Below are 12,354 nucleotides of genomic sequence, written 5' to 3'. Positions count from 1 at the left end.
TATTGATGACGTCATCACTAGAGTTCTAATAACAGCGTTATGAATGAAGCTTTGAAGGTTCACAGATAAAATGAGATTTTGTCAAAAAAAGAAAAAAGAAGTCACCATCCCATAAAAACAGTTGTATTTCAAACATATTTTAAAGTTTTAAACATATTTTCTTGTAAGATGAGAAACATGAAGTCAAACTTTATTCTCGTAATATTACGACTTTAAACTGGAACTTTACGAGGATTTCTGATGACATCACAACGTACAGTTTATCTCCAGCTCAGATAAGAAAGAGATAAAGACCCCCCCCCCCCCCCACACTCATCTTCAGTCTGTCGTCTGTGCAACAAACTGCTCCTCTTCATCAGTCTATCACCTCCTCACATCTCCTCACTCCTCCTCACGAGGAGCTGCAAACAAAAAGTGCAAGTGCAAAAAAAACAAAAAACTAAAGGTGTCCAGAGAGGAGGAGGAAGAGGACGAGGAAGAACGTTGAGGTCACAGTTTGCAGAGCGAGCCGCTCCTCTTCATCACTTTAAGACACATGATCAGAACTCGGCCAATCAGATGAGAGCGCAGACGAGGTGGTGATGAAGGCGTCGAGGACGACGACGCTGGACACTGCAGATGTGATGTCATCAAACAGGATGTAGCGGAGTGTGTGTTCATGAGTGTGTGTGTGTGTGTGTGTGTGTTCATGAGTGTGTGTGTGTGTGTGTGTTCATGAGTGTGTGTGTGTGTGTGTGTGTGTGTTCATGAGTGTGTGTGTGTGTTCATGAGTGTGTGTGTTTGTGTGTGTGTGTTCATGAGTGTGTGTTCCAGCGGTGATGTCATCTCATGGTTCACCTCCCAACAGGAGGCAGTGGAGGAGCTCCTCTCATCACTGACAAACAAACAAACAGAGTCAAGTATTACATGTACTACACAGAAACACTGTGTATAAGTACACACAGTATTGTGAGCGTGTACCTCTGTTGGCTCTGCTGGGGTAGATCTTGGTGAAGTGTCGGTACTCGTCTGGAGGAGGGAAGTCGTCCAGAAGATGGAACGAATACTTAGACTCAAAGTCATCTACAGGAGGAGAACACAGGGTCAGAGGAGAGAAGGAGAGAGGAGAGAGGAGAGAGGAGAGAAGGAGCTGAATTATAAATATTAAGACACAACGTGGAAGTAAGTGGAAAACAAGTCAAAACAATAAAGTAATCAATGAATGTGAAACCGATCCATCATAGTCTGAGCACCAATGAACTGCTTCATTGATCTCTTTTAAGATGACGCGGCACTTCCTGCCGATGTTTTCACAATAAAAGCACGAGGGACTAAACTCATGAACTCACCGACAAACGATCGAGGGATGGAGGAGGAGGAGTGTCCATTGCGGAGAGGAGGGGGAGGTGGGGGAGGAGCTGTGGGAGTGCGGGTGGGCGGAGGAGGAGGTTTTCCTCTAGAGGGGGGGTCAGAGGAGAGGGAGGGGCTACCATGAGTCCTGTAAGGAGGCGGGGGCGGAGCTTCTCTGCCACCTGGTCTCAACGACGACGGCTGGACCGGAACAGGAGGAGCTGAGGAGAGAGATCGATACCGGTGATCTATACCTAGTGACCGATACCTAGTGACCTATACCTAGTGACCGATACCTAGTGACCGATACCTAGTGACCTATGCCTAGTAATCGACACGGAATGACCAATACCTAGTGACCTATACCTAATGACCTATACCTAGTGACCTATACCTAGTGATCTATACCTAGTGACATATATCTAGTGACCGATACCTAGTGACCGATACCTAGTGACCTATACCTAGTAATCGACACGGAATGACCGATACCTAGTGACCTATATCTAGTGATCTATACCTAGTAGCCTATACCTAGTGACCTATACCTAGTGACATATATCTAGTGACCGATACCTAGTGACCTATACCTAGTGACCGATACCTAGTGACCTATACCTAGTGACCAATACCGAGTGACCTATACCTTGTGACCTATACCTAGTGACGATACCTAGTGACCGATACCTAGTGACCGATACCTAGTGACCGATACCGAGTGACCTAAACCTAGTGACCTATACCTAGTGACCTATACCAGTGATCTATACCTAGTGACCTATACCTAGTGACCTATGCCTAGTAATCGATACCAAGTGATCTATACCGGTGATCGATACCTAGTAATCAATACCTAGTGTCTGATACCGAGTGATCAATACCTAGTGACCTATACCTAGTGACCTATACCTAGTGACCGATACCTAGTGACCGATACCGAGTGACCTATACCTAGTGACCTATACGTAGTGATCCATACCTAGTGACCTATACCTAGTGACCGATACCTAGTGATCTATACATAGTGACCTATACATAGTGATCTATACCTAGTGACCTATACCTAGTGATCTATAAATGTGATTGTAGAAACCTTCATGTTAAACTGTTGATGAAATTAAAAACAGTAAAACCTAAAAGAAATAAAACATTAAATACATTTAAAACTATGTTAAATGATTGTAATAATATAAATAAATAAAATACATTATTAAAAATAATTAGAGGACAAAAAATAAATAATAAATAAATACAAATAAAAACAAAAACAAAAAATGTTGAGGATTAAAAATTCAAACTAAAATATATTGGAAATATCTTAATGAGAATAAAGAAAAATAAAACAGCAAAAAAAAAGAAGAATATAAAGTCTCTGGTGGATCATTCATCAACCCATATTACTATTTGGTGTGTAATAAGTGTGATGACGAGTGTGTTCAGCCCTCACCTGCTCCTCTACCTGGCGTCTCTCTGACGGGGGGCGGCGGCCTGTTGGCCCCCTGTTGGGAGGGGGTGGGGGAGGCCGGGGGTGGGGGAGGGGCGGGGCCTCTGGTGGGGGTGTGGCCTCCGGGTGAGGGGGCAGCCCTCTTGTTGCCGAGGGAGTTGTGACGCTGCGGCAGGTCGGGCGCCGCCTCCACGCCACCTGCCGGACCGTTAGCAATGCGATACGGTGGAGGGGGCGGGGCCAGGGAGGAGGAGGAGGGGGTGGAGGAGGCGGGGTTTCCTCCTGAGGTCGGAGGGCGTCTGCTGCTGCCAGGAGACGGGGGAGGTTTGGAGGGGAGGGGCGGGGTGTTGTTTGGGGTCGGGGGGAGGGGCTTCTCTCTGTTGTAAAAAGAAGAGGAGGAAGGAGGAGAGGGGGCGTTACCTCGGCGACAGAGAGGAGGAGGTGGAGGGGGGGCGGAGGAGGAGTGCTTCATGCTGGTGGAGGGGGAGGAAGCTGCAGAGGAGGAGGGGGAGGGGGAGGAGCTCAAGTTGGGCAGGGAGGGGCGCTGGGAGCGACCCGTCTCTGTGGGCGACAGCATCTGAGGGGAGGGGCTCTCTGTGTTGTCATGACGATGGCTGGGGGGGCGGGGCGCTGCAACTCGAGTGGACGGAGAACGTCCAGAAGAACCGTCTGTCAGGGAACATGGAGGTCACAACATTAATAACATGTAGCCACATGTAACGACATGTGACTACATATAACGACATGTAACGACATGTGACTACATATAACGACATGTAACGTCATGTGACTACATGTAACGACATGTGACTACATGTAACGACATGTGACTACATGTAACGACATGTGACTACATATAACGACATGTGACGACATGTGACTACATATAACATGTGACGACATGTAACTACATAAACGACATGTGACGACATGTGACGACATGTGACTACATATAACGACATGTGACGACATGTAACGACATGTGACTACATATAACGATATGTGACATGTGACTACATGTAACGACATGTGACTACATGTGACGACATGTAGCAACATGTAGCGACATAACGACATGTAGCGACATAACGACATGTGACTACATGTAACGACATGTGACGACATGTGACTACATGTAACGACATGTGACGACATGTGACGACATGTGACGACGTGACTACATGTAGTCACATGTAGCGACATGTAGCCACACATAATATAAAAAAAAATATATATATATATATTTATATATATTACGTAAAAATAATACATATTCTATAAAGTATTAATAAAAAACTGAAATCATTTTGAAAAACAAATATCTATAAAACTAAATAGTACAAAAGTGAGGAATTGTAGAAATAATAGAATACATTAAAAACAATCTCTTCACCTCCAACTGGTCTCAGTTTGGGGACCCCCCCCGTGAACAGCCCTCCTATTGGTGAAACAGAACCTGACGGGCTTCCTGCTGCACTGCCATTGGCTCCCGCTGCTGCTGCTCCGCCTCCTTTGGGCTCTGAGAACCACAACCATTGGACAGGTGAACGAGGGGCCTCCCGAGGGCAACGATGTCACTACACTAACGATGACACTACGATGACATCACTGACTATGAGTTAAGTGTGTGAAGGTGAGGAGGGATGCAGGTGAGATCAGGTGATGACGTCAAACACTGAGGAGAGAGGAAGTGAGGAGAGAGGAAGTGAGGTGAGAGGAAGTGAGGTGAGAGGAAGTGAGGTGAAGTGAGAGACGGTAAAATTGAATGAAGTGTTTACGCTCCCTCGCAGCTCCGATGACATCACCGACAGCACAACATGAGTGACAAACAAACAGTCATTATATAACATTATGATCTATGACATCACAGGACAGAGAATCGTTAAAAACATTTCCTGCGTTCAGACAGAAAGTGAAGCGGCAGTTTGACCGTTTTCGGTTATTGTTCAGTAGAAATATGTGATTCACGTTTTATCTGAACTCTTTATGAAAAGTAACATTATATTATAATAAAGCCTCACAGGTGTTTTCACTTCATCAGACCTCCCTCACCTGTGCTGGTTCTGTTTCACCTGTCGGAGCAGGAAACTTCAAAATATCACAATAATACAAAACAAATAAAAAACGTTAGTAATAAAATAAAAATGCTAATGAATAGAAATAATGTAAAAACTACTTTAAGATCAAATATAAAATGATAAACGTACACTACAAATAATAGAATTACAAAAATATAAGGAACAACAAATATGAATCTAACAATAACATTTATTTAGAATACAAAAAAGATTGTAAAGTGTAAATAATGATCCTTAAATTGTGGTCAGTACGTAGAGGTTAGTGACATCATGGTAATCCCACCATAGCTCCGCCCACCTCACACCTGAGGTCTGATGAACCAACTGAAAACACCTGTGTGGGAACTTTTAACTGACAATTCTGCTTTATTCCAACACATGTCTCCTTTTCTTCAAATGTATCATCAATCAATACTTTCGCTAAAGTCTTCTTCCACCTCCAACACTGAATGGAAACATTATTATTACTGATGCAACGAGAGCAGTGTTGGAATAAATCAGAATGACCCTCTAACCGTCAGTCAGGTGTTCTCCACAGCAGGTAAACAGGAAGCTGAGCGGAAGCTGTAACTGCTGCTGCGAGTGCTGATTAGCTAAGCAAGCTAGCTAGCATGCTAACCCTCTGTGCTGCATGCTGGTCTCTGTAGTCCTGCAGTGGAGGTTCCTCTGACTGACTCCTTTCACAGGGAATCACGTGCTGGAACTACTTCCTGTCAAAGCTGTGTATCCATCCACCATGAGCTGTGCTGCGGTCATGTCTGAGACTTTATTAAAATGTTGAAAAATGTAAAATAAATATTGAGACTTTATTATAATACTGATGAATGTTATTTAAATATTGAGACTTTATTATAATACTGATGAATGTTATTTAAATATTGAGACTTTATTATAATTCTGATGAATGTAATTTAAATAATGAGACTTTTTCACTGTGTTCCAACATGTAACTCTCTATAAAAGGAGGCTTTCTCTTTCTCTTTCTGTGCAGATGAAACCAATAACAAACACAGTGTTGATCAGCTGATGAACTGTGTTGTTGTTTACATTAAACTGAGTAAACAATAACAACAGGTATCAACAGGTGGTCTGCAGGACGCTGCAGGATTCTGTTCTAACCAGCCGCTGGGATTTCATTTATTAAATCGTATTCAATATTCAAACAACAGTCAGCTCTGATTCATTAAACATATATTAAATATACAAACAACAGGAACATCTGAGACGTGGAGCGACAGAAGAAAACTAACAACAAGATATCTGTGTCACACAGAAGAAGTCACGTGATCAATATGACATGATGTGTGTTGTGAGGTTCAGACTATCACTGGAGAGGAAACTATTCATTACATTTATTTTGGACGGACGTCAGAGATTAATAAATCCTCTGAACACGTTTCACTGAGTCATCTTTGTCCAGACCATAATACAGGTCCTGTCACCATGGTAACAACGTCCTGAACGCTGAGTGAAATGACCTGAGTGTGTTATTGAAGATGTGATCTACTGAGTGTGTTATTTAAGATGTGATCTACTGAGTGTTATTTAGGATGTGATCTACTCAGTGTGTTATTTAAGATGTGATCTACTGAGTGTGTTATTTAAGATGTGATCTACTGAGTGTTATTTAGGATGTGATCTACTGAGTGTGTTATTTAAGATGTGATCTACTGAGTGTGTTATTTAAGATGTGATCTACTGAGTGTGTTATTTAAGATGTGATCTACTGAGTGTTATTTAAGATGTGATCTACTGAGTGTTATTTAAGATGTGATCTACTCAGTGTGTTATTTAAGATGTGATCTACTGAGTGTGTTATTTAGGATGTGATCTACTGAGTGTGTTATTTAAGATGTGATCTACTGAGTGTGTTATTTAAGATGTGATCTACTGAGTGTGTTATTTAAGATGTGATCTACTGAGTGTGTTATTTAAGATGTGATCTACTGAGTGTGTTATTTAAGATGTGATCTACTGAGTGTGTTATTTAAGATGTGATCTACTGAGTGTTATTTAAGATGTGATCTACTGAGTGTGTTATTTAAGATGTGATCTACTGAGTGTGTTATTTAGGATGTGATCTACTGAGTGTGTTATTTAAGATGTGATCTACTGAGTGTGTTATTTAAGATGTGATCTACTGAGTGTGTTATTTAAGATGTGATCTACTGAGTGTGTTATTTAAGATGTGATCTACTGAGTGTGTTATTTAAGATGTGATCTACTGAGTGTGTTATTTAAGATGTGATCTACTGAGTGTGTTATTTAAGATGTGATCTACTGAGTGTGTTATTTAAGATGTGATCTACTGAGTGTTATTTAAGATGTGATCTACTGAGTGTGTTATTTAAGATGTGATCTACTGAGTGTGTTATTTAGGATGTGATCTACTGAGTGTGTTATTTAAGATGTGATCTACTGAGTGTGTTATTTAAGATGTGATCTACTGAGTGTTATTTAAGATGTGATCTACTGAGTGTGTTATTTAAGATGTGATCTACTGAGTGTTATTTAAGATGTGATCTACTGAGTGTGTTATTTAAGATGTGATCTACTGAGTGTGTTATTTAAGATGTGATCTACTGAGTGTGTTATTTAAGATGTGATCTACTGAGTGTTATTTAAGATGTGATCTACTGAGTGTGTTATTTAAGATGTGATCTACTGAGTGTGTTATTTAAGATGTGATCTACTGAGTGTGTTATTTAAGATGTGATCTACTGAGTGTTATTTAAGATGTGATCTACTGAGTGTGTTATTTAAGATGTGATCTACTGAGTGTTATTTAAGATGTGATCTACTGAGTGTGTTATTTAAGATGTGATCTACTGAGTGTGTTATTTAGGATGTGATCTACTGAGTGTGTTATTTAAGATGTGATCTACTGAGTGTGTTATTTAAGATGTGATCTACTGAGTGTTATTTAAGATGTGATCTACTGAGTGTGTTATTTAAGATGTGATCTACTGAGTGTTATTTAAGATGTGATCTACTGAGTGTGTTATTTAAGATGTGATCTACTGAGTGTGTTATTTAGGATGTGATCTACTGAGTGTTATTTAAGATGTGATCTACTGAGTGTGTTATTTAAGATGTGATCTACTCAGTGTGTTATTTAGGATGTGATCTACTGAGTGTTATTTAAGATGTGATCTACTGAGTGTGTTAGTTAAGATGTGATCTACTCAGTGTTATTTAGGATGTGATCTACTCAGTGTTATTTAGGATGTGATCTACTGAGTGTGTTAGTTAAGATGTGATCTACTCAGTGTTATTTAGGATGTGATCTACTGAGTGTTATTTAGGATGTGATCTACTCAGTGTGTTATTTAAGATGTGATCTACTGAGTGTGTTATTTAAGATGTGATCTACTGAGTGTGTTATTTAAGATGTGATCTACTGAGTGTGTTATTTAGGATGTGATCTACTGAGTGTGTTATTTAAGATGTGATCTACTGAGTGTGTTATTTAAGATGTGATCTACTGAGTGTGTTATTTAAGATGTGATCTACTGAGTGTGTTATTTAAGATGTGATCTACTGAGTGTTATTTAGGATGTGATCTACTCAGTGTGTTATTTAAGATGTGATCTACTGAGTGTGTTATTTAAGATGTGATCTACTGAGTGTTATTTAGGATGTGATCTACTGAGTGTGTTATTTAAGATGTGATCTACTGAGTGTGTTATTTAAGATGTGATCTACTGAGTGTGTTATTTAAGATGTGATCTACTGAGTGTGTTATTTAAGATGTGATCTACTGAGTGTTATTTAAGATGTGATCTACTCAGTGTGTTATTTAAGATGTGATCTACTGAGTGTGTTATTTAGGATGTGATCTACTGAGTGTGTTATTTAAGATGTGATCTACTGAGTGTTATTTAAGATGTGATCTACTGAGTGTGTTATTTAAGATGTGATCTACTGAGTGTGTTATTTAAGATGTGATCTACTGAGTGTGTTATTTAAGATGTGATCTACTGAGTGTGTTATTTAAGATGTGATCTACTGAGTGTTATTTAAGATGTGATCTACTGAGTGTGTTATTTAAGATGTGATCTACTGAGTGTTATTTAAGATGTGATCTACTGAGTGTGTTATTTAAGATGTGATCTACTGAGTGTTATTTAAGATGTGATCTACTGAGTGTGTTATTTAAGATGTGATCTACTGAGTGTGTTATTTAAGATGTGATCTACTGAGTGTGTTATTTAGGATGTGATCTACTGAGTGTTATTTAAGATGTGATCTACTGAGTGTGTTATTTAAGATGTGATCTACTCAGTGTGTTATTTAAGATGTGATCTACTGAGTGTTATTTAAGATGTGATCTACTGAGTGTGTTATTTAGGATGTGATCTACTGAGTGTTATTTAAGATGTGATCTACTGAGTGTGTTAGTTAAGATGTGATCTACTCAGTGTTATTTAGGATGTGATCTACTCAGTGTTATTTAGGATGTGATCTACTGAGTGTGTTATTTAAGATGTGATCTACTGAGTGTTATTTAAGATGTGATCTACTGAGTGTGTTATTTAAGATGTGATCTACTCAGTGTGTTATTTAAGATGTGATCTACTCAGTGTGTTATTTAAGATGTGATCTACTGAGTGTTATTTAAGATGTGATCTACTGAGTGTGTTATTTAAGATGTGATCTACTGAGTGTGTTATTTAGGATGTGATCTACTAAGCGTCTGGACTGGAAACATGGCGGCTGGCTGACACCCTGCTGCCTCCTGCAGTTGTCCTCTTAGGTTACAGAAGGCTTGTGGTCTTACTCTCTAGTGCCGTCCTCTGCTGCTCCTCAGACGGCGCCCCCTGCTGCTGAGGCTGGTTCTGTAGGTATTGGTATAAGCGAATGTATGGGTGATCTGTGGAGGGTGTTTGGCTCTTTGGTGTTTGGCTCTTACTGTCGAGCAGCGGAGCGCTGCGGTCGTTCACCACCGCCACCTTCTTCAGCCCGGTGCCTTTACAGATGTCGGTCAGCAGAGCGCCGCGGCCTTTAGCCTCCTCTCTGCTCAGCTTGGGAGGGGTGGTGTTGGCCTGGGGGGGGGAAGGGGGGGGGGCAAAATAAATCAGAACTGAGTAAAATAAATCAGAACTGGTGAGTCCTGACAGGAAAGATGGCCGAGCTTTAACTGGGAGTGTCTCTCTGGAGCTGAGCAACTCCAGTCCACTAGGTAGCAGTAATGTGCCTCTAAGCTTGTTTACCAACCGCCAATAAAAACTAAAGAAGAAGAAGCAGCGAGCGAAGCAGCAACACAACCAGCTGACTCATCCTGTTTTTATTTTACACGTTAATGATTTTCAGCTTCATAAAACGTCACGTTGTCGTAAACAAACCTCTGCTGTCATGTGACCATATCGATTATTACTAATGCATGTAGGAACACGTCGATGATGTAGCTGCTGTTTAATTATGATTAATAATTAAAATCAAAATAAAAGCTCCTGTGACTTGTAATAAACTCTATTTGCTGTCCACATTTATTTGTTTTTGGGACGATTTTTATTTTGCTAATTTAATGATCAGATCATTCATCACAGTGATGAAGATGACTGTGTGTGTGTGTGTGTGTGTGTGTGTGTGTGTGTGTGTGTGTGTGTGTGTGTGTGGTTACCTGGCTGAAGGTGGGGGGAGGTGGGGGTCCCCCTGGTGGGGGGGGAGGAGGAGGGGGTGGGGTAGGCATCCTGCTGCGGCCTCAACACACACCTGATCACACCTGAAACAACATCACAGCTCGTTAATTCTGCCGTCGTCATTCTGTCTGAGCAGCAAAACAGTGTAACACCGGAGGCACTAGTTAACGCAGTGGAGGGATCTCAGTTATCAGTGACTGATTGGTTCTAAAGACTGCAGGCTGTGAGGAGGACACACAGAGACCACATCAGGCCAGGTACATTAAGGACCTGGACCACATCAGACCAGGTACATTAAAGACCTGGACTATAAGTAAAACCATGATTCTGTTTGTCAAAAACACAAAGAAATGAAGACTTCTCTGCCTTTGTTTCCTCCATCCAGACCACATCAGACCAGGTCTACATCAGAAACCTCAAACGTGGATTTGTTTAACAAGCAGACTAGAAACTGTGTTAAGACAAAAGGGGGGTGATGTCACAGATGTTTCTCCACCCAGACCACATCTTAGACCAGGTCTAGACCACACCAGACCAGGTCACGGTTAAAAACCACAACATTTAAGACCTGGGTCTATAAAACCTAAATGAGATCCAGATGTCTGACTCTGTTTGTTAGATCAGAAGAGGAGAGACTTCAGCATCATTAGTTAGCATCGTTAGCTCCCAGCTAGCATCATCAGCACCCCGGCCTGACTGAGGAATCTCTGCAGGATGCTAAGATAACACGTTAGCTTCTCTGCTCTCAGCTCTCCTCCAGATGTTTACGTTAATGCTCTTCAACATCAGTCCGGACACACATACATTAAACCGGCCTGTGAGCTCCACGCGAACAGCTAAAACCCGCTACCAGGTGACTGTATGCGGAGTTAGCTACGCTAGCTAGCTGTGTGTTAGTATTAGCAGGAGGTCTGAGCATCATCCGGGTCACATCCACACCTACTCTAAAGACCTACCTGTGAACGTTACCGGCCTCGCGCTGGTTACCTCATACCGCCACCTGTCCGCTCGGTGTCTTCATGTCTCTGTCGGTGTCTCACCTTCGGCAGTTTTTGTCCTCGGAGGACAGCTAGCTCTGCCGTTAGCCGTTAGCCTCTCTGCTGCAGAGCTCTGCTGAGATTCTCTACAGTCAACACACATGAGCACGTGACCTGAGCGCGAAACGATGCACTGCAGCAGCAGCACGCGCTGCATGCTTATTATAGCGATAACTTTATATATATATAACAGATAATATATTATATATATGTTTTTATAACGTTTGTAAATGAGATTAAAATATGAATAAAATCACAAAATGATTGTAATGAAGCCTCTAGTAACAGAACCCCTCTTTGTGTTTTTATTATATTATTAATATTATATTGGAAACACTAGATACTTAATAAAAATAATGTCATGCATTTGTAAGCAGATATAAAGACATTTTAAATGTTTATTCAAATGTAATATTTAAATTGTTTTCATGAATTGTATAATATTACAGAGATGTTGTTAAGAAATTAAAATATGAATTAAAATATTATATATATTAAAACACTGATTATTGACCTGATTATAACTTCACAAAAAGTCCTTTCTTAAGCTGTTAATACATGCTAAAGATTTTTATCAATATTTGGAAGATTTTTAATGAATTGGTTCAATATTGAGCTTCAACATCAGGTTCAACATTGTCTTTTGTTTTGATATTTACGCATCAATTCAAAATTAATTATTTTATAATATAATTTACAATTATTGAATGAGAGAAAACTTCTCTCTTTTTGTAAAAAATTCTATCGATATATTACAAAATATTTTTTTTCATGATAACTTTCATTGCAATTAAATTAATAATATTAAAAATGTACTTTTACAA

At 40.4% G+C, this 12,354-nt stretch overlaps 1 protein-coding gene across 3 annotated transcripts; it reads right to left on the bottom strand.

The window, feature by feature from the left end:
• Positions 1-174: 174 nt before the first annotated feature.
• Positions 175-11,636, bottom strand: wipf2b (WAS/WASL interacting protein family, member 2b). Of its 3 annotated transcripts, none has more exons than XM_068725763.1 (8): positions 11,450-11,636; positions 10,475-10,576; positions 9,632-9,896; positions 4,167-4,292; positions 2,777-3,442; positions 1,329-1,550; positions 961-1,062; positions 175-874 (listed from the first exon to the last, which is right to left on the bottom strand). In XM_068725763.1, exons 2-8 carry the CDS (start codon positions 10,541-10,543, stop codon positions 834-836), a joined length of 1,491 nt encoding a protein of 496 aa, XP_068581864.1. In that variant the 5' UTR covers positions 10,544-10,576; positions 11,450-11,636; the 3' UTR covers positions 175-833. The 3 variants fall into 3 exon arrangements, with proteins under 3 accessions (XP_068581864.1, XP_068581866.1, XP_068581865.1); XM_068725765.1 differs by having other exon boundaries at positions 9,764-9,896; XM_068725764.1 differs by lacking the exon at positions 11,450-11,636 and adding an exon at positions 11,298-11,338.
• Positions 11,637-12,354: the final 718 nt, after the last annotated feature.

Source organism: Cebidichthys violaceus, unplaced genomic scaffold, assembly GCF_023349555.1.
Source record: "Cebidichthys violaceus isolate CVI_PGR_0920_01 unplaced genomic scaffold, fCebVio1.0.p SCAF_36, whole genome shotgun sequence".
In the NCBI taxonomy this organism is placed as follows: domain Eukaryota; kingdom Metazoa; phylum Chordata; class Actinopteri; order Perciformes; family Stichaeidae; genus Cebidichthys; species Cebidichthys violaceus.
The sequence above is the reverse complement of the archived record's forward strand: the minus strand, read 5'-3'. Positions and strand labels throughout refer to the sequence as shown.

Excerpts from the sequence above, each read along its gene's own strand:
- wipf2b (XM_068725763.1), bottom strand. The coding sequence starts at position 10,543 with ATGCCTACCCCACCCCCTCCTCCTCCCCCCCCACCAGGGGGACCCCCA. Across the intron at positions 1,063-1,328 it reads CATCCCTCGATCGTTTGTCG|ATGACTTTGAGTCTAAGTAT; the intron begins GTGAGTTCATGA and ends CTCCTCCTGTAG. Across the intron at positions 875-960 it reads CCCCAGCAGAGCCAACAGAG|TGATGAGAGGAGCTCCTCCA; the intron begins GTACACGCTCAC and ends TTTGTTTGTCAG.